This window comes from Crassostrea angulata, chromosome 8, assembly GCF_025612915.1.
Source record: "Crassostrea angulata isolate pt1a10 chromosome 8, ASM2561291v2, whole genome shotgun sequence".
NCBI lineage: Eukaryota > Metazoa > Mollusca > Bivalvia > Ostreida > Ostreidae > Magallana > Magallana angulata.
The window spans coordinates 48331635-48354622 of NC_069118.1; the positions used below are offsets into that span (position 1 = coordinate 48331635).

The 22988-nt window shown below is 31.7% G+C and overlaps 4 protein-coding genes and 1 pseudogene across 4 annotated transcripts; 4 read left to right on the top strand and 1 right to left on the bottom strand.

The window, feature by feature from the left end:
* Positions 1-219: 219 nt before the first annotated feature.
* On the bottom strand, positions 220-2300 carry LOC128158865 (uncharacterized). The gene is made up of 5 exons (XM_052821840.1): positions 2174-2300; positions 1824-1933; positions 1422-1521; positions 1122-1249; positions 220-401 (listed from the first exon to the last, which is right to left on the bottom strand). Exons 1-5 carry the CDS (start codon positions 2298-2300, stop codon positions 222-224), a joined length of 645 nt encoding a protein of 214 aa, XP_052677800.1. The 3' UTR covers positions 220-221.
* A 1997-nt stretch (positions 2301-4297) lies between these two features.
* LOC128158844 (uncharacterized) lies at positions 4298-8025 on the top strand. The gene is made up of 2 exons (XM_052821812.1): positions 4298-4431; positions 5899-8025. Exon 2 carries the CDS (start codon positions 5973-5975, stop codon positions 7164-7166), a length of 1194 nt encoding a protein of 397 aa, XP_052677772.1. The 5' UTR covers positions 4298-4431; positions 5899-5972; the 3' UTR covers positions 7167-8025.
* Positions 4424-10171, top strand: LOC128158845 (uncharacterized). The gene is made up of 2 exons (XM_052821814.1): positions 4424-4817; positions 8122-10171. The coding sequence occupies exons 1-2, from the start codon at positions 4439-4441 to the stop codon at positions 8724-8726; spliced, it is 984 nt and encodes a 327-aa protein (XP_052677774.1). The 5' UTR covers positions 4424-4438; the 3' UTR covers positions 8727-10171.
* A 2570-nt stretch (positions 10172-12741) lies between these two features.
* Positions 12742-15419, top strand: LOC128158867 (uncharacterized). The gene is made up of 3 exons (XM_052821842.1): positions 12742-12978; positions 13762-13941; positions 15115-15419. Exons 1-3 carry the CDS (start codon positions 12759-12761, stop codon positions 15333-15335), a joined length of 621 nt encoding a protein of 206 aa, XP_052677802.1. The 5' UTR covers positions 12742-12758; the 3' UTR covers positions 15336-15419.
* Positions 15420-17407: 1988 nt separating this feature from the next.
* On the top strand, positions 17408-21829 carry LOC128161044 (ficolin-2-like; annotated as a pseudogene).
* The last annotated feature ends 1159 nt before the right edge of the window (positions 21830-22988 follow it).

Genomic DNA, 22988 nt, shown 5'->3' on the forward strand with positions numbered 1-22988 from the left:
CTTTTGACCTAAAATTGATAATCCGCTGGCTGATATTCTTGGATTTTTAAAAAGCTAGCCTTCTTTACACTTCACTATACATCATCATTGAAAATAAACCATTATACCCACAATCGATTAAATTCGGGGTTGCCTTACAATACTTGATTATCAACTTAATTTTGGACAGTTTCATATTCAAATTTTAAAGAAAGCAAACAGGAAAAAAGGTATATATGTTTTTATTTCCCTGGGTTATATGGACTTCCTTGACAAGCCTGGGTTAGCCACTGGCACCTTCCAGAAACATTAACACAAGCGTTGTTTTTCCTGAAACAGTCACTGTTCTCTGTGACTAAACATTCATTCCTTTCTTGAGCTGAGCATTTCGGGTCGCTCTGGGAATCACCACAGTATCTTGTCTGTAATAAAGAAATATAAATTCAAACTATTTATTGGTGGGGGAATGTTTGTTTTGTTTTTGTTTTTGTTTTTAGGGGGGTTTTTTGGCTTATGTTTTATTTTGTTTTGTTTTTTGTTGGGTTTTTTTTTCTTCAAGAAATCAAATTTGTTCAAGTCCCTGTTAAAGCCTCCGGATAAAAGATGTCTATATTGATTAAAGCTATCAATATTTTCTAGGTCTCAATATTGGATTTTTGAATATATAAACTTTCTAATCAAATACTGTTTTGTACAATTTCAAAAATCCTAATGTATAAGAACATTGCTGTAGAGCAGTATGTTCCCGTTTAATGCATTCCAAAAAATGAGTACGCTATATAATTAAAAAATTGTTTTCTTAATTAACTAACTAACATCAAATGAAGCAGCATATCGCAGAAATAGGAAAAAACGTGTATACAACCTAGTTTGGCAAGTCGGAGTTAATATTTCTACCTAATTATCTAAACATTTTTACGTGAATTCCTTACCAGCATCTACAAAATAACGTTCTCATTGAATCAATACAATAAAATGAATATCACAAAATCAATTTTGTATCTAGATTATTGCCATCGAAAAGAATTTCAACAAGTAGAAAGACATAGGATTATATTTCTTAATGAACAGTGTTTTTTGTACAAACACTATGTTACACTGATTAATTATGATAATAGTTTTTATAATAATTAAATTGATACCTGACAGTCACAGTTCTTCTGGTAAATTCCGCGTTTTAAAGCTCTTTTTTGAAATGCACTTAAGGTTGAAGTTTCCTGATACCCACCACCGCAGAGTTCTATCCACCACTTCTTATTTCTAATGCTCCCTAGATTTCAAAATACTAATGTGTTAACATACATCAATTTACAGACAATTATTAGATAGGAATACTCTTGAATTAGCATTTAAAGTACAAGAAAGAGCGGATGATTATTTAACTTTATTTACTGAAATTCATTTTTTTAGAGGGCAACATATGAGACATCAAACTAACTCACCTGTCAAAAGGTAGACTTCTTTAAGTTTTAAATTAACTCCACAAGCTGCCGAATTTTCTCCAGTGTAAATTTTCTGTGTCCCAAGGTAACTATTTGCATTCTATTTAATGAAACAAGGATTGAATTAATTAACACTTAAAAACGTCTTACTTTGTATATTTAAAACAGATTACTAGTATATTCATGTACATAAATTTATTAATTATCTTTATTTTAAAAATATACATATTTTATCTTTTCAAAGAAAACTGATATATCATGTGCATCTTCTAACAGTCCACTTACATAGACTTCTGATTTGTTGCAATATATACAAAACATGCAGTTATCTATTTTACGCAACTTTCAAACAGTGATGTAAATAACCGAGGATCAAGTTGTCTACATGTAAAAAGTCGATACCTTGAAATCTTTGAATATCTTCACGGTATAAACAAAAACATTTTGCTGGAAACCGGGAAAACCATCTTGAATAACATCTCTCTCTTTTCTCAACACCTTTGCTTTAATTGCTTCAACAGTAGAATACAGAAAATCAAATAAAACACCATGTAATCAAGAGGAAGTGTGCATTATCATATTATGTAAACAAATAAAACTTTTACTTTGATTCTTTTAAGAGAAGTGCGAATTTGATATTTTTTTTTACAAAATAAAAGATCATAAAAATGAAGGGGAATTATTGCAAATCTATTTTGAAATGTTGGTCATTTTAAGCGATACTGTCGATAACTTAAATGACTATTCTTTACCATATGACGATCCACAGACGATATTTTTCGATACGGGCAACCTTGCACAAGAACAGGCATCAGCTAAATGTGAAGTCAAATACAAAATAAACGACAAACCTAAACATACAATATTAAATGACTTCATATTCGGTGTTGACTTTAGCCCTGACTTGACAATAAATGTCAGAAAGAAACCAATGCGTTAAATACCTTTCCAATGTTACATAAACAATTGGGATAGCATACAAATGATATTTGTGACTCCCATGGTTTTTTTATCATTTTTAGAAAACAAAAGGTGATTTTATTAAAATATCTGTAGATTTTATAAGAAAATTTGCAATATGCTAATCGTAGATCTGGGTTTATTAATATTTTATATATCGCGTAGAAAGTTTAACTCATATTTACCTGTATCTGTGTTATGATAATTACGCATAGTTTTATCTCAATCTAATAAATGAGGGAATGTTGTTAGATTTGTGCATTCTGTTTAGGTTTTAAATTTGATGTAATACATTGTGTCCAGGAAAATAGACTATTTGTTCCGAGGTTTCCACAAATTAATTGTAAATGTTGATAACCGTTCTTGTTTTGTTTGTTCAATAAATACATGTAAAAGGGGAAAGAAAAATAATAAAGAATATATCTTATTTCCTTCTAAGGTTTCTATACACAACACATCATTTATTCAACAAAACTATTACTGATTTAAATAAAGACGTACATTTTAAATGAAAGGATATCATTACAGTTATTCATTTCTGTCAAGTGTCTTACATCTTAATTTATCTTTTTTATAATTGATTAATTAATAGCTTTATAACTAACTGATATCTAACAATCTTTAAAAAAAAAAATAAAAACTTTGCATTCACCTGCACGTAACCTAGAATGTCAATATTTTTTTTATTTTCTCTACATTTAATAAGAATTAGATTGTTCAATAAAATATCATATTTATCAACTGGTCCGGTGGTGGTTTCAAACTATAATCATTGCTCAATTTGATATGTTGGTAGGAATTCGTAGCTGAATCTTATAATAAATCAATTATTTCCCGAAAGAGAAGGGAAGGGTTCGATCAAAACGAGGATTGAGCTTCCCGAGAGGCAAAGTATTCACCTCGGTTAAAATTGTATATCTCGGGTAATAAATCATAAATATAATATTGACCTTAAAACAGCAATATTTGTTTAATATCTTGGTCAAATTTGCTTTTAGAACGACGGTATTTATTCTGCGATACATGTTCATGATGAACATGTGCTAAATTTATTTTACGTTAACAATTTTTACCAGATATTTAGACTCTGCTTTCATATAACGCACAAAACAAAAAATTTCTGAATTTATAAATTATATACAAGTCAATCATTAAATCTGGTTAGCATACGGAATTTCTCCACTTTTTGATTGCATGGTTATTCTACATTTTGTAGAACAATATCGGGAAAGCTTATACATGAATTCAAAAAATGTTGGGCACGAATTCTTTTTATTATGAAAACATTTCGTGCAAGATTGGTGCTTATAGCGTTATTTTTCTTCTTGTTACCTTAAAGTTATCATCTAATCCTCCTTTACTCATTTTTATTGTCATGTTAACAGGTTAAGTCATTCATATTAGATCTTTATATCAATTCAAAGAAAATGGAAATCTTTGATAAGTTAACGTAAATAATTTTTGACCTATATTACAGCAAAAGGTAAAATATCAAAGATTAGTTTTTGCTAATTAAGAAGCAAATCACCGAGCAGAATATTAAATAGAATACCTCCGATGTTTGCTGGTAGATATGTTTCACAAAGAATATCAATTACAAGAATATATTAATAATCCTCAAATCGTCTTGATTTTTTATTTGAATTTTTTTTACAGGCAGACGTAAACTCATTTGCCCTTGCTTTGGGAAGAAACCGAAGAAAACCGTCGACTAACATTAATGGATTTTCCTAACAAAAATAGCCTTCACTACATATGAAAGACTGTATAATTCAAGTCGATGCCATCCCTTCACGTCTAACAGTTCCTTGACAATTTCTGTTTCGCCGAGATCGGACGAATTTTAAGGAATTCAATGTATAATAAAATTTATTTTCTTTTGAAAAATAAATCAGATTATTATAGCAATGAACAAACCTAACTGTACTATAAATAAATCTGGGAAATTTCATTCCCCGTATACATTGTGACGTCATACTTTTTTCTCATTGCGTCACATTCTACAACGGTTGTAAACAGATCAGCTGGGTAGACTGAGTGAAGAAAAATTGTTTGAAATGCAGCCCCGTCAGGCTTCCCATTCAAAGGATGTTCGGCAGACCGAAAAAAGGAAATTGGCCGGGAAAGCTCGCCTACCGGGTAGGACTAAGAGGTCCAAACTTCAAAACGTACCGGACCAAACAGACCCGACGAATAGCGGAGTCAGCATCGAGGAAGTAGCTGCATCTGTATCTCAAATGATCCTCCCAGAATTGACACAGACAATCCAGACATTAATATCCCAGAGGGAAGATAATGGCGTGGTTTCAAGAAACCAACAACCGATTGAAAAATCTCCACCAGCAATCAACTTGGAATCCCTGGCAGGCCCGAGTACGGACTCTGAGCAAAAAATTGAAACAATCATCAACCCACATCAGCCAGATTCGTGTGAAGGTACCAGTTTTGATTGCATTAATGTTCGTTCAAACAATGCAGATTTAGATTTAGATGTTAACAATGCTATAATTAGCGTTAATGATGAACTCGGCATGCACGTAGCTCATGCTACAAAACAAAAAATTATGAAGGGGGAATTCGTGGAATTGTACAGTTTATTAGATAGACATCAAGTTAATGACCAGGAAAACAAAATTGTTTTGAATAACGGTCAATTGTCTTTCAAACCAGTGAATCAAAACAAAATTTTTGATATCCAAACATGGCTAGATGCTTTTTTCATTTACATGAGCATATACTTAGTAGCCCATCCCGATCAAGCACAAAAGATGCTTAAATATATGGCAAATGTAAAAACTGCTGCTAGTCGATCACATGGATTTGGTTGGAGGGAATATGATAGACAATTTCGCATCAAGAAAGCAAGAAATGATTGTATTCCCTGGAACCAAATCGATCAAGAATTATGGCTTTTGTATATTAATTCACCATCAAGCGCGCCTGGGCAACAATCGCCTCAGCGAAATGCATGCTTTGATTTTAACAATAAGGGGTTTTGTATGCGACAATATTGTCATTATAGTCATACATGTTTGAAATGTTCTGGTAAACACCCGGCAACTAAATGTCATGAAAAATATCAAAACAACAAAACATTTATGTCGCAACCAAGCTCTGACAAGCCCGTTCCTCACTTTTTTCGTGGCTCACGGAAAAAGTCCCATACAACAAACTATCAAAAAACCAGGAACAACACCTATTAAATTGTGTAATATGCATCTTTACCTTTCTTTGTATCCTAAAACTCTGGATGCTAGTGAGTTGAGGGATGGCTTTAAATACGGTTTTAAAATCAACTATTTTGGTCCCCGTTTTTCATCAACCTGTGATAACTTAATTTCAACCAAACAGCACCCAGATGAAGTAAGACAAAAAATATACAAAGAAATTGAATTAGGTCGTGTTGCAGGTCCATTCGATCAAGTACCTATGCATAATTTTAGATTATCACCTATAGGCATTGTTGCTAAGAAAGATGGGGGTTGGCGTTTAATACATCATTTATCATTCCCTGAAGGAAGTAGTGTGAATGATTTCATTGACCCAGATTATTGCACGGTTCATTACACACCGTTTGATGAGGTTCTAGAAATGATTGCTAACTTAGGTACAGACTCTTTTCTTGCAAAAATGGACGTGAAGTCAGCTTTTCGTTTATTACCCGTACATCCAGCTGACCAAGAGTTGTTAGGTTTTAAATTTAACAATCAGTTTTATTATGATATGTGCCTCCCTATGGGCTGTTCGATAAGTTGTGCTCTATGGGAAAAATTTGCTAGTTTTCTAGAATGGGTGACAATAACAAAAACAGGTAAAGATACATTAAGGCATTACCTTGATGATTTCATTTTTGCAGCCAAAGATATTGAAGGGTGCAAATTATTAATGTCAAGTTTTCAGAATACTTGTAGAGATTTTGGAATTCCGCTAGCAGAGGAAAAAACAGTTGGTCCTAAAAAGTCATTGGTTTTTCTAGGCATAGAAATCGACACAGAAAAGATGGTTATAAGTATACCGGAGGATAAAACAATTGCTTTGAAGCACAGTATATCACAGATTTTGGGCAAATCCAAAATAACACTAAAAATTTTACAGTCCCTGGTAGGTACTTTGAATTTTTGCGCCAAGGCAATTCCTGCAGCTCGTGCTTTTAACCGTCGTTTCTGTGACGCTATGTGTGGTATTAAGCACCCATCTCATTTCATAAGGGTCAATGAAGGTATGAAGAGTGACCTTCGTGTTTGGCTTAGCTTTCTTGAACAATTTAACGGAAGCTTAAATTTTTTAGAAATAAATTGGCTTTCCGATTTTGACCTTCACCTATACACGGATAGTGCAGGTAATCCACAACTTGGCTGCGGCGTTTATTTACAGGGTCAGTGGGCTTATTTCCAATGGCCTCATGAATGGCAGAACACAGATATTATATCTGATATTACTTTTTTAGAACTTATTCCAATAGTTTTGGCAGTTATGCTATTCAAAAGCCATTTCCACAATAAGAAAATTATGTTTCATACAGACAATATTGCTTTAGTGGCAATTCTCAACAAGAAGACATCAAAATCGAAACGAGTAATGCAATTGGTTCGCCCTTTAGTTCTTTATGCTATGATTAATAATACTTTTTTCAAATCAAGGCATATAAGTGGCTGTAATAACTCAATCGCCGATTCTATTTCTCGTAAACAGTGGACAAGGTTCAGATCGCTCGCACCGGAAGCGGACGTTCATCCTTTGCCCATTCCAGAAGATTTCACGAGGATGATATCAGAGCTGAAATAGAACTGCTAACACTAAACTCTGTAGCCACAAACACAAAAATTTCATACAATAATAGTTTAAGAATTTTTTCAAGTTTTCGAAAAGACTATGGTTTTTCCGACATTTGGGGTCCGCCAGTTTCCCACTTATGTGTTTTCATTGCTCATATGTCCCTGAAAGGCTTAGCATATAGTACAATATCATCATATCTAGCTGGAATAAGTTTCAAATGCAAACTTTTATGCACCAACGATTGTACAAAATACTTCCTAGTTAGAAAACTTTTAGAAGGTGTTAAACGTTCACGCAAATCAATTGACCAACGTTTGCCTATAACTCAAGATATTTTAAAAAAGCTCATATCAAGTTCAAGCTATGTTTGCTCATCTAATTTTGAAACCTTCCTATTTTGTGCTGCATTTTCTTTGGCATATCATGCCTTTTTGAGAGTAGGTGAATTTACAAGGAACAATGCCAATAACATTCACCATATTATTGGTATTAAGGACATACAGATAATCAACGACCAATCAATTAATAGGAAACTATTAAAGCTTACTGTTCCGTTTTCGAAAACCGACCAATCAGGAAAAGGTTCATCAATTCAGTTGGTTGAATCCGATACTCAAGCTATTTGCCCTATTTTGCTTTTACTAAGATATCTGTCAGTCAGGCCAAATATTGGTGGGCAACTCTTTATTCATATGGATGGCAGTCCACTTACGCGCTATCAGTTTACGTCAGTACTGAATAAATCAATAGATATCATAGGTCTTTCAAGCTCACTCTACACTTCCCACTCTTTTCGAATAGGGGCTGCTTCTGATAGTTTTTTAAAAGGTCATTCTGAATCAGAAATTATGAAAAAAGGTAGATGGTCATCAAATGCGTACAAAAGCTACATTAGAATTTAAAAAATTCGAATCAGTAAGAATTTTTGTTTTTTCCTTATATACACATTTGTTATCATATATAGGTCAAGAAAGGAACATTTGGATAATAGGTTCATCTATTATCAAGTGGGCTTTCCAACGCGCTTGCCTTTCTGAAGAGAAAGCTCATCTAGGACTTCAACGACAAAATTATCGCATCCTTTGGCAGGGCAAGGGCGGTTTAACGTTGAATAAGTTGTTCCCTCGAATTCAGTTGCTGTTGAGGTACGAACCTTCTCCTGATATTTTAATTATTCACTGTGGGGGAAATGATATTGGTAATGTTCCTCTTCTTGACTTACGTACAAAAATGAAAGAAATATTTCAAAGAATTCAGACCAGGCTTCCAAACACCATTCTTGGTTGGTCTCATATTCTTCCTAGATCTTCGTGGCGTTATAGCAATAATGTAAAATCTCAAAATTTTGCTGCCAAAAGAATTAACAGCTTTATGAGCAAATTGTTTGTACAAAATGATGGTTTTTACATCAGCTATCCAGAAATCGCATGGGATTCTTATGGCTTATTCAGAAAAGACGGAGTTCATTTAACTGAACTTGGAAATGACATACTACTCTACAATTTACAAAGTACATTGCAACAAATCTGCTCTTTTAATGGCGAACGTGGAACACGGCCAGTGTACTAAGCGTCGCTAATCCTCCAATGTTATTGGCGGTGGTTGTTCTCGCATAACTCGAACAACCATGTGGCGATTTTTCGCGACGCTTTTGGTTTTATAGATTTGATAGCAAAATGATACTGAGTATCTGTTCCCAGTACCAGTATTGTTTTGTCTATCTTTCAAAATCATTTAGCCAATAATGTAATGTATAATGTCATAATGTATAATGAGCATGATGCTTTAATGTATAATGTTGACTAATTGTCTTAATGTTGCATAATGAGTGATGGATGATATAATGGTCATCAATGGTTGACATTCATAATGTAATGTATAATGTAACACATAATGTAATGTATAATGTAATGCATACTGTAATCTATAATGTAATGCATAATGTAATGTTTTAATGATAGGGCTAGCCATTTTACATACGGCAGTCCTAAGGCCGTGGCCACGTTCGCCAACAAAATAAAACATAGATTAACATTTTACATTTGCCTTCATTGTCTATAATAATAAAATTTATTTTCTTTTGAAAAATAAATCAGATTATTATAGCAATGAACAAACCTAACTGTACTATAAATAAATCTGGGAAATTTCATTCCCCGTATACATTGTGACGTCATACTTTTTTCTCATTGCGTCACATTCTACAACGGTTGTAAACAGATCAGCTGGGTAGACTGAGTGAAGAAAAATCCCACCTACCCACGCCACGTTCTAATAATAGTCAATATTAAAACTACTACGTTTGTACATTTTTAATAACGCTTTCTGCCGTAGTTTTATTTATATTTTCAGATTCCTACCAGAATACTCCAATAGATGATTGTCTGTTATTATATTAGACACTGTGTGTTGAACTTTGCAAAGACGGGAGGACACCTCAGTCCTGAGATCCTGTCATCGTCACGGCCTTGGAAGAAATACTGGTGTTACTTGGACATTGTAATTTCAATTCTTTGCGAATTTTCGCGACACTTTTGGTTTTATAGATTTGATAGCAAATAATACTGAGTATCTGTTCCCAGTACCAGTATTGTTTTGTCTATCGGCGATTTTTCGCGACGCTTTTGGTTTTATAGATTTGATAGCAAAATGATACTGAGTATCTGTTCCCAGTACCAGTATTGTTTTGTCTATCTTTCAAAATCATTTAGCCAATAATGTAATGTATAATGTCATAATGTATAATGAGCATGATGCTTTAATGTATAATGTTGACTAATTGTCTTAATGTTGCATAATGAGTGATGGATGATATAATGGTCATCAATGGTTGACATTCATAATGTAATGTATAATGTAACACATAATGTAATGTATAATGTAATGCATACTGTAATCTATAATGTAATGCATAATGTAATGTTTTAATGATAGGGCTAGCCATTTTACATACGGCAGTCCTAAGGCCGTGGCCACGTTCGCCAACAAAATAAAACATAGATTAACATTTTACATTTGCCTTCATTGTCTATAATAATGAAGGGATATTTAACGGTTTTGAATCATTTTAAATTGATTAAGTATTTATTGTTAGATAAATACGAATGTTAAATGATTCAAACTCACCTGACAACAACATTTAAAAAACCCAGTCATTTTGCACCTTTAACTTTTTTTGAGGATTTGTCTTCCCTTGATAAAAAAACGAAAAAAGTAATTTGGCAAAATATCTGAGATGAATGTGTTATATTTTATTTCATAATTTAATACAAAGAAAGTTAATGCATTCAGTCACAAAGAAATTTGTACGAATTTCAAGTTATTTTTATTATATCTTAATAAAACATGCGTTGTTCATAGACTTAAGTGTGACTAAAAGTGCATTTAATTGAAAAATAGTTATAAATTAAAAGTTTTAAATTTTCCTTTGGTGGATTTCCTTTATTTCACAAAAAATTCAAAATGATACCATAGTAAAGAATATCAGACCATTTATTTTGTACAAACTGTGGTCGTTATATATTGTTTACTTCCATTGGCGATGTAGTCTTCCAACATTATCCCAATTTTGGTGGATTTCGTTGATAATTTGATCCACGAAATAAAATGTTCATTGAAGTGCAATTTCAATTAACATTTTGTATTGATAGGGTCATTGGCCACGAATTACAGTATCCTTGAAACTGTGATCTTCATTTTATCCACGAAAATTGATACCTTTATATATTAATGACACCACAGTATTATACTAAATGTTGTCCAGAAACAATCAATTTTCGCTGACATCTTATTTTAGCTGTCGTTGTCACGAAACGTGAGGTATCTGGAGGCATCTTACGTTGTAATGCAATTTACTTTATCGATTGCATTATAAATCAAATTATAATAAGTTTGCTTTTAAGTCTAATTGCCTATAAAACATGTCTTTTTTAGATTTAAATTGAAATCAAATATTACCAATTTAAAGCATTGTTTTGAAATGATGGGAATAACGTTTTGTTTTAGAATGTTGGAAACTACTTTTTGAGCTATTTTTATTTCGTGGGTTCGTTGGGGGGAGGGAAGGTGGAGGCTGTAAAGTAAGGCAGTGTTTTGAATTAAATAACCCACTTTGTATAACCATATTCATTACGTCATATCCTTATTTCCAATCTGTAAACGAACTAGTCTTAATCTGGTAGGTGAAAATGTTAAGCGGTAAATTACCTTCATATTTTTTGTTAGCGGGGACAATAATACATGTTACCTTTTGCAAGTACAAAACAGACAAGGTATAAAGAAATGATGTTGTTTGCTAGAGTGTCAACCAGAAAATATATCACGGCATGCATTTTATATGTATACTACCTATTTATTGACTGTGATTACAAAACTGAGATTACTATTCCCAGGGACAGCAGCTTACATATACATGCATTCTAATTCGGTGTTGTCGAGGAACAATGAAAAAATTATTCTCCAAATAGTCAGACATTTTGTTGTTTGTTTTATCAAAGAAAAATAACTCGCCTTGATTATAAGTGTATTTTGATGGATAACAAGAACGAGTTATCGATTTTACGTTGTTAGTTTGAAAACACTTGAAGAGAATTGAGCTTAAAAGATTAAACCTTAAAGTAGATCCAGTGTTCTGTGACGTCACACTTTTTTGTAAAACTTTGAATTCTTTAAAAATTGTGCAAGATTGTTTTATATATTTTATGTTAATATAATCACATGGATGTAATTAGAATTATTGGTAGGTTCAAGATATTTTCGCACTTAATTTTATTCTAAATTTCCAAATTTTTATATATTTTATCTATGCAAAGGGGAAATAACTCTTTTTCTGACTTTTCTCTCAGTTGTATGTTTAAATGCTATAATTTTTCTTATTCCAACGATTAATTTTAAAATATTTTTGTAATTCTAGTTTTCTGATAAAGTTGACATTAAAATTAAACAAGAAAAACTAATTTCTGCCTACAAGATTTTACTTTTAACAAAAAAAATATACATTTTTCTAATGCTAAAATATGCTTTAGTTTATGTTTATCTGGCATCTCAAAAAGTGTGATGACATGTATATTTTTTCTAACAATTGATGACATTTAAGTCTATTAAGTCGAAATCAGTTCGGTTTTTTAACTTTCCTCAGAGAATTTTACGAGTATGGAGCTACCTTAAAAAATGCACGGAGGTATAAAATTATTAACATTTTTCTTTTCTTTAATTGTGTTGGAATATAAGAAAAGTACATTCAAAAACATTATAACGCGCAAAGATCATTGGATACGTTTATATTGTTTTCAATCATCTAAAGTTTTTCAATGGAAACTGTTCATAAAAGATTGTTTTTATCTTTTGAAATATAATGTGATTCAAAATATTTATCCAGTGAGGTAATGATAATGATTAGGGAATATACTCTTACAGTTGAGCTGATCAAAAGAGAAGCGCCATTTAAAAATCAATAGTATTGTTTTATATAAAAGGTGCAAATAATTGTGTAGTCGACCTCTAATTTTGAGCATGCTTTTCATCTTAAAGTTGATGGTTTTCAGTCTTTCGGTGGTGATGGTCTTCACCCTAACTGATCCGAATAATTTCGAAATTGCTTTCATGCAGAATTTTGACATGCAGTATATTGTTCCAGAGAAAGAACCTTTATTTAATGAGACAATTCCGTTGATGCAATGCATGGTTCTTTGTTTGTCAATGTCATCATGTCTGTCTGTGTTTGTTTCAAACAAAAATACTTGTAATGGATACCACTTTACACATCGCCACCCTACAGGAATACAGTTTCACCGTTCCGAAGATGATTCATATTTCTACAAAGGTAATATTTGTAAAATATAAATATTTGAATAATCTAGCCTAATGATGATGAATTGTTTCCCAAAAATCTTGTCTGAATCAATCTGATCCTCTTTTTAACACTGTTTTGGCACTTGAAAATGTATGATACATGTGTTTTTAAAATAATGTTGAATAGTTTTCCTCAAAAACACAGTTAAAGAAATAATAAATTTGTACTTAATCATTTTAAGGTGTTAAAAATATGCTTTGTATAAAAATTAGTTTTCTATAATTTTCTTATAAAAATAAATCCATTATACCTGCTTTCTGTATAGCTTACTAATTCGATATAGTATGTATCTATTTTCTTGATATATTAACGTTTGGTATAAAATAATCATCATTAAACTATATGCTACAAAATATGTTTATGCTACTTTAAATGTTTTTTTTTCGTACAAGAAAGATAAACCTTTGAACTGAAAAAGCGTTTACCTCTAATCAAGTGTGATGTATTCCTTCATAGTGATTCATAAATAATAACAACCCTTAAAACTATTCTCTTTTAAACAATTGTCTCAAAAATAAAGTTAACGAGACAATTTAAACCTTTTAGCACTGTAGATTCCTAATTAAATGCAAGTAATTATATCATCTTAAAATCGCAATAAACACGTCTCAAGGATTTTGTAATCTTGCTTTCATTTATTTTAAGACAGATGAAAAATAAATTTGTTGAATCGCGGAATTGAGAACTTTCGAAAAATAGAAATCTATAGTAGTCTTTTATTAGTATCAGTTTTATGTTAGCCTTGCTTTGCAGTACACGAATGCAACACACCTGGTTACACCTGGAATTCAACACACCAGTATTGTTACAAGTATCATACAACGAGAAAAACATACGAAGAGGCACGAACAGCGTGTAGTCAAGACGATCCTAGAAGTCACTTATTTCTTGTGGACTCTGAACGTGACTTCGTGTTTTTACAGTATATAATCGGTAAGTAGCGGATAAAAAAACTATAAAATATTTTTGAAATACAATTATGGTTTCTCATACAATATTTTCGATAGATTTTATTAAGTTGAATTGTAAATACATTGTGTATTAGTAAATTCAGTAATATTGTTAGATTTTGTCTGTAAAATTTATTTGACATTAGACTTTATCTGATTTATTATAGTTTTTGAGAGAATATGAAATTTGAGTCAAAATTAATACAATGTTATAGATTCATGAACAAATTATCGGCCTTTGTTAATATTGACATAAAAAACTGGTCAAAAAGTTTGAGTGGTCGGTCTATATGTAAATAGGTAAAGGACCATAGTTGGTATGGTCAAATATCTGCCCCAAATTTTAACCAATTTTTAAACAGAATCGTATAAGAGTATAAGAGTCAAATCTTCATAAATCATCGAACTGAACATGCCTATCACTTCAATCTTAATTTTTGTCATCATTGTTCATTCGTTGTTTATCTTTGACGTCATCTAAATGACCCAATTTTTGCAATTTTGCAAGCAAATGAAAATAATGTCATTTTTTCTTATATTTTGCATTCGGAAGTATGAAGCGCAGGTCTGCTCAAGTACAATTTTGACATATGTTTCTCTTCATAAAATTAATATACTCATCATACTAAAAAATGGTACCTAAGCAAACCTGTGCTTAAAGTTTTCCAGACCAAAAAACATCCGAAAACCCCCATATGTTGCTATAAAACAATTTATTTAATATGATTTCAACTCTCTTCCACCTTTTTTTCAAAACTCTTCATAAATCTTTTATTTTTGGGGTGAAAAATGCATAATAACGCACACAGTTCTTGAATAGATAAAAAATATTTAAATAAGAAATTACGATCTTTGATGAACCATAACAAAATTTCTTTTATAAATCATTATGTTGCTTTAACCAGTATGCCAAAATGCGCAATTTACATTTATGTATTCAACAAAACATCACAAAATTAACATTTTTTCCTAGATTTTACATAAAAAGGAGTTTGAGATACGATTTAACTTTAGACAAGTATATGTTCTTTTGAATTTTTTTTCGTAAAAAACATTTTTAGCTGTGTATGCTACTGTAAATTTTTAACAAAATTTTCTATGAGAGAATGCACCGGACGATTCAATAATTTTAATGCCTTCTACATTTTACATCCAGATCTTTATGGGAAAATAATGTACCTACAAGGAATAAGAAAAGACAGGTCCTCACCCTTGCTAAATGACTTCGGTGGAGAAATGACATTTTTCATGTGGGATGAAAATGAGCCCATAGCTGACTCAAGCCGTGTTTACCTACGTACAAATAATTTGAATCCAACTTCAATGAAAGTAACAAGAGGACAAATGGCCAGACATTTTCTTTGTTTTATTATGTAGAAATTACATAGTATGCTTATTATGAATTTTATACAATGCTATTCAAACTGAAAATTGTATTTTTTCTGAGTGTGATTTTTAAATATATTTTTTTGCTTGTTCTTGATGCAGATTACACATTGGGTTATTAAACTTTCTAAACAGATATAATTTCATGACATGTAGTGATAACGAACAATGTTCAAAATCAGACGTCCAACAAAAAATACAAAACAGGAGCAGAGCAAACACGGAAAAATAGACTGAGGTAGAATTAAGTGCCATGGAGGAGTAATCCTCTGCTGACCTGTCACAAAGGTGAGCCGTATGATCTTTGTCGTAATCGGGGGGAAATAGAAAAATCGTTAGGACCAGACAGTTAATTAATTCCGTGTAATAATGGTCTAACATTAAGTCTGAAAAACGTCAGTCAGTAAGCGACCAAATGGAAGATTATATATGTTGACTAGGTTGTTTTATCGACCATGAAAACTTACAAAAATTGACTTCAATGGAGACTGAAGATTCCCCTGTTTTATCAACTTGTTTGTCAGTAGCTTGCCTCTTCTTCGAAATTGTTCCAAATATCTTTAAATTACAAATTTTTTGTAATATCTTCAATATATTAATATATTGTAAAAGCACATATTTTCGTTGGGTCAAAATTTCGTTGTTTTTAAACCAAATAAGATTTTGTTGGCATTTAATTTCGTCATATCGTAATCTCTTTGTTTTCATTATTACTTATTATTATTCGTCATGGATTTAATTTCGTTGAATTAAACTGTCAACGAAAATAACAAAATTAAATCCTCAACGAATATTTCTGCTTCTACATTAGATCAATTGCTAGAATCTGTTGTGCTGAATATTCATCTTATACCAGTTTGTCGTGTTTTTCATTATTTTCGCTTTTCTGATATATCATCAATAATGGTTTTGCCTTGACACATATTTAAGCATTGATAGATGTCAGATGTATTAATATTTCAAGTGTACGTTAAAACTACAATTCAAACTGCGATTCCTTTGAATAATGTTTTATAAATTTGCACTGACATGAAAAAGGGCTGTTCTATATCGGTGTAAATTTAAAAGCTGAACATATGTAGAAAAGAATGTTTTAGATTAAATATCTTTAATTATATCTTTTATTCTTTATATTTGTGGGCAGTGGGATTGCTCTTTTGTAATCAATTTGAAATATCTTTATTTTTTACTGCGGAGATCACAAATTCACAAAAACAGGAATATAAAACACTTTTTAATGATCCATCCTAAAGGAAGAAAACGCTTACCAACAAATGATATATCTGACATGTATTTTATTTCTAACGGCAGATTAAAGCTATTTCTCTATTTTTATAATTGACTTAGTTCTAGAGGTAACCCTTTCCATTTTAATCTAGAAACTACCCAGGGAATATGAACATGGCGGAAGATTTTACTGTACCATTAAAGAGCAAAACACCTTATAATGTGTATCACCTGTATTATCATTCAACTTTGTGGTGATCTGAGTGTAAATACATGGTTCAATTTTTAGAAGCAAATGCATACATATTGAGTAAAGTTTAAAACAATACATCGATTAGAGATGCTTTTATAATCGGAAACAGACTGCATGGTGATGAAAGCACTTCTTTGGCAATCCATGAACTGCATTAGTGACAAGCGATATATTTGAATAAAATGCACTGTGAACATTGTTTCATTTTCGTGTTAAGTAGTATGAGCAAAGAAAATGACTTGAGTGTAAATTAAGCTAAATATCATATAACTACCGAACAAATAAGTTCAAGATTAACCAATATTTTTAACCAAGTAAGTGTTATAAAATAAATGTGAAGTGGCTCTTACAATTAGAACTAATGTTCGAATTCAAACCCATCAAACATATTGATTGGTTAATTTTAAGGAAATTCATGCATCCCTCCCACCGCCCTTTGTATATAGTCACCAATATGAACAGGACACCTGTATCATTTCGCTTTTTTAAAATACTGTTACATGTAACATGGGTATCGATAATACTAGAGTCTTGCTTTTTTGCTTGTTGTTAATAATAAATCATATTCTATGCACTCAGATAAATGGGTACCATGAGATACGCTGGAACTCAAGACGAAAAGATGGCGTCTTTTTGAAGATAGAAAGTTTGAATTTTATCGACTGTGTAGAACAGTGTCTTCGAAGAAAAAGATGCCTATTCATTAATTACTCGAGAATTAAATTACATTGCGAGTTAAATTGTGAAGATCCAGAATGCTTATTATATACTGGAACCGTAAGCACTTACTTAGTCTCCAATAACGACCTTATAGAAGAGGATAAAGAATATGTCTACAGTCATATGAGTCAGTGGAATATGGTAAAAATGTTTAATGTATACGTAACGTCATATTTAGAATGACTACCAGATAATTAGCAAGACATCAGTTTGGCTTGTATAGGTACAATGTAGCATACATGAGAAGGACTGATTATTGCTCATTAATTAATAAATGTTCCATAGAGTCACTTAAACACTTCTAAGCTGGGTTAGTAATTAAATTTTACAACTCTAAATGTACTTAAACTGCGTGTATTGTATTCATAACATATTTTTGATTTTTTTTTTCAGGATATTGTTGGAAGCTGTGCTCATCACAATTGCAGTCTAAATGAGTTGTGTCTCGGTGTTATAGGAACAACTAGTTCTGTTTGTAAAATTGCAGGTTATATTTTTTCTCACCATTCGAAAATGTGCGTCACATTTATTTCAATTGTAATGATATTGTATAATAATAGTAATGCTATATTTCACAAAGTATACAACGATTCCTTATAGAAATTTACTTTCTACTCATTAAACCACGCTTTACGTTCTAAAGGAATAATTAAAGATGCTACAATGTATATTCATTACCCAACTGATCGAACTAAACCTTGTTGTCAGAAACAATCATTTCGTAAAGAAACTATTCTGAAGATTTAGCTTTAGATATCTAAATATAGTTGTAAATCTTCATTAAAAATTCTCCCTCTAGGAAGTACATATGAATAAATTAATAGCCACGGTTTTCCAAATAACCTAAATTTTTCATTATTCATACTGCTAAATAGAAAATTGCAAATATATTTCATTTGATTCCTGTATTTGACCCTTAATTCAACGATACAGAAACTTGAAAATCTTTTCCGTTTATAGAATGCAACTCTCCGCCTAGTTTCCTGAACGCTGACCTTGTGATAGAACCAAACACGCAAACTGTGTTTGGAATAGGGTTGGTAAAGAGCTACCAATTAAAAGAAGGATACATGTCGTCATCAAATGAACACGACTTTCAAATGACCTGTCATAATGATGGAAAATGGATTGATTATCAATCTGGTATGTGCATAGATTTTACCTTTATTTATTTTTCAGAAGAAAATTGTAGAGCATTTTAAATTACAATAATCATTTATATATTAACTTTCAGTTTTGCAAACTTGAAAATTTTCTAATTGTTTGAAATAACCTAATGCAAAATTACATTTTTATTTTCAATCAAAAAATGTTTTGAAAATATAGAATTTCGTAATATCTAAACGTGTAATGTTTTGTTTTTATTCAGGTATTTTTTTTAAAAAAACTTCATACCGCTCATTTCTTAGATCAATTATAATAATGTGTACATCTGATCATTTGTTTTTTTTTAAATGACTTTCTATGTTTTAATAATGATTTTATTAGGGAACAATGAACAGATACCATAATGTGACTTTCTGAAACAATCATCGTCTGTAGAATCTGTGCAACTCGATACCCATTTTGTACAAATACCAATGATTCAGCTGGAAGATGGAAGGAAATGGATGGTTAGATATATATAAAAAAAAACGTACATAAAAAAAACGTACACAGGTTATGTTCTGTTCAAGAAGTATCATTTGAATTTGTAAATGTATTTTCAACCTACAGAGAAGCAAACACGTTCATTTCTGTGTTAACTTTTTCACAGGTCATGAGGTCGATTTTTTAAGTCACAATGAACAAAATCACGATCTCACTGGTTTGCATGTTCCTTTATTACAAACATGAAAAAGCAATTAAGTACATAATTCTGATGGATATTTTATTTTTTAAATGTAAATTTAGGTTATGAACAGCAATGTTGATTGGTACGTGATCAAAGCGTCTGGAAGTCGTTCGGGCTTTACAAGATTTGATCACGTGACCAACTAAGTTAATATTTCGGTGAACTTTTCAACATTGCAGTTTATTTTTTACATTTTTAAGGAATACCTCTTTGACTTTATGATAATTTAACGAATACATTGCGGTTAAAACAATATTTTTTTATTATAAATGTAGAATAGGGCAAATTGTATCTGCATTGTAACACCTATGAAAAACCCTAAAAATTCATAGTGTATTTAATTTTAGCATAAAATACTTATTTTTGGATGTCGTCGTCGTGCAGATAAATTGAATACCGCGCATCAACACGGTATAATAATTTGTCTGCACCGCCTTGGTGTGTTATAAGACCGACGACATCCAAACCTTAGCATTTGTATTCATATTGATGTTCATTTGTATGAATATTAATAAGTAGATAAGATTTATCATTTAATGATTTTTTCATCAATACATATCAAATCAGTTATTCAAGTTTATACGTTTCCTTTAATCTTACAATAACAAATACCCTCAAAACGAGTGACAACTTCTATATTTGTGCTCATGGCGCATGAATAGGCTAATTATATTCACGAGAAATTGAATGTCGCAGATTTCCAATGCAAACATAAGGAGAAGTACGCAATAAATGTAAATGATAGTCAAAGATGTCAAGAAAGAACTTTACATGTATCTTAAAGAAAATGTGCCTTTTTAGATAATTCAACGACGATGTACAGGAACAGTGAATTTCAACAGAACAAAGGAAGAGTACAAAACTGGATTTGGTTCTCTGGACTCCGAGTTCTGGATTGGTAATATAATCGTTTATTTTAGCTTTTTAGCTAACATCTATTCTTATCTCAGTTTTCTTTATGTAATGAATTAACTTTGAATTATCTATCATACTAATGATACGATTACTTTTTAATGTAAGGCATGTTTGTTTTACATGTATATCATAAGATAAATTCACTCCAAGAAAGAACTTATCAAACTTTTAATTCTAACAAAAGTCAATTCATTGAAATGGGCTGCTTGGTGTAAAATCATGCGATGGTATTTCAAATCAGGGAATGAAGCCATCCATAGACTTACATGGGAAGGATTTCACATTCTACATGTTGAACTTCTTGCTGATGACATACGGTATTTTGGACAATACTCTTGGTTTGAGGTTGCTTCTGAAGCAAATGACTTCCAAGTTCAGTTCAACAATTTTACAGGCAACATTTGTAAGTGAACGATGCCGCTTATTTGTTTCATGCACATTGTTGTCTGCCTATGGCAGTATGTCATTTCATCATCCGTCTAAGACGGAGTATCGGGGGAGGAATATGTCATGTAATGTAATGTTATGGAATGTTATGTATGTAATATGACATTTAAGTTGTGTACCTAATGTATCAAGTTATCATAGAGCAAAAAATATTCGGTAATTATAAGTTACAATAATAAGTTATATGTAACTTACTAATCTGTTATCTGTGAATCTATATGTAACTATAGTTCTAATGAGAAGGTTATAACAAATAATATTTGCACATAGATTCTGAACGCTTGTAACGTCTTGGGTGATTTTTTTTTGCATGAAAGGTAAAAGTTATAAAGAAAATAAATCCTTATAGAATTTTCATATAATTTTGTGATATGTCATTGGTACAAAAAAAATTATGTATTTAAACATCACATCGGACAGGGTGGGGGAAACTTATAGTACAGTTGCACGTGGTAAATTATATTTGGATTTCAACAGAAAATCACATGAAAAATGTATTAACCAGAAATTTAATCAAGCTGTATGTTTATCATAAAATAGTCGGAAAACTGTTGAGAACGTTATTTCCATAGAATTATCGTTCATATCTGTATATGAAGTAATATGCCTTTTGATAAAAAAATATTTTTATAGACTATTACATGTAACATGTACATTGGATGTCAATTTTTTTAATAATCAGGCGAAGCGTTTTAAACACTCAATGAATGAATGATAAATAACGATTATTGATTAGTTTTTCAAAAATAGAAACTTAATATACCTGTAATAACTTTTTAACAATAATAATAAATAATAACAAAACTTTTAATAGTTTATGTTTTGTAGCGGAAACTTTAAGCTATTTTAATGGAATGCGGATTTCTGCATGGGATGACTATGATTACACAACCGGAAGCTGTGCCTTCACCAACAATGGAGGATGGTGGTTCAGGAATTGCCATCAGGCAAACGTTAACGGTCTGTATGGAGTGCGATCGACGAGAGGATTATCTTGGTTGATGTCCAAGGGAGTCTGGATATATCCATCACATGTAATTATGATGGTTCAGAAACCCTAAGCTTAGTAACTTGGTGAACTAATCTTAAGTTTTGCTGTACTATAATGGTTGAACATACTATAGTATCAGATAGCTACCAGAGATTGAGTCGTTCTGTTTTCCGACTCTTTCAATCCGTATTTTTTGTATGTTTCTCAATTCAAACATAGTGTGGAAAGCTTTAACATTGTAGAAAGTAAATTGTATAGTACAGTGCATGTATGCGCTCTATGCTATAGTATATACAGTTACAATTTTTGCAATTGTTTATTTTTCGTACTGTTATATTAATTATGCTGTTTAAAATCATGTAACGCATACAATGTATAGAACTGTTTTTTAAACACTTTTTTTGTTGCAAAACATGAATTTTGTCAATTTGTTGCCAATTCAGCTGTTGGTATTTATTTGGTCATTTTATATTAAAATGTTCGTGAAGAAGTCATCTTGTTAAATCAAGTCCAGTAAATTTCTGATTGTCCTGCACCCAGTACAATAAATAAATTGTAGTTGTCTAGTAAGTTTCTCTTTGTTTGGCGTCTACTTGTAATATACTGAACGACTGCAGATAATTTGGGCATAAACTCAGTAGGAAGGAGAAGGACACAACTATGGATTTCTACGGAAGATTTGGCGGGTCATGCTTTTCACAACTGCTCATTGCATGCTTTTTGCACAGCGCGGTATGTTTTTGAACGGAATAATACGTTATTTAAACGGTACGGTTTATGGGGGGGGGGTAACAGTACGGTTTCTTTTGTGAACTGTTCATTCAATTTTTTTACGGTACTGTACATGGCTTGTTTGAAAAGTGTAGTTCTTTAGTTCTTTATCATTAAGGCTCGCTCTAACTGAACATTATTTATTTTACAACGATTGATAAGCAAGTTCTATAACTTATATTGATATATTTCTTGTTGGCACGGCCTCAGATGTTAGCTCGAGGGGGTCATTGGTGTGGGAAGAAGCCGGAGTACCCGGATAGAACCCACGTGTCAAGCGGGCGACCGCCATACCCTATCATATACAAACACTGTCGATCACGAGGATCGAACTCAGGTCGCAGCGGTGACAAGCGAGTGCATTGTCCACCTCGCTACTTGGACTCTCTCTCTCTCTCTCTGCGCAGATATACTGGAAACATACGATGAGTGATTGCTACGAACATCGAATTTTCAATATTACGTCACAATCATTAAAACTCAATG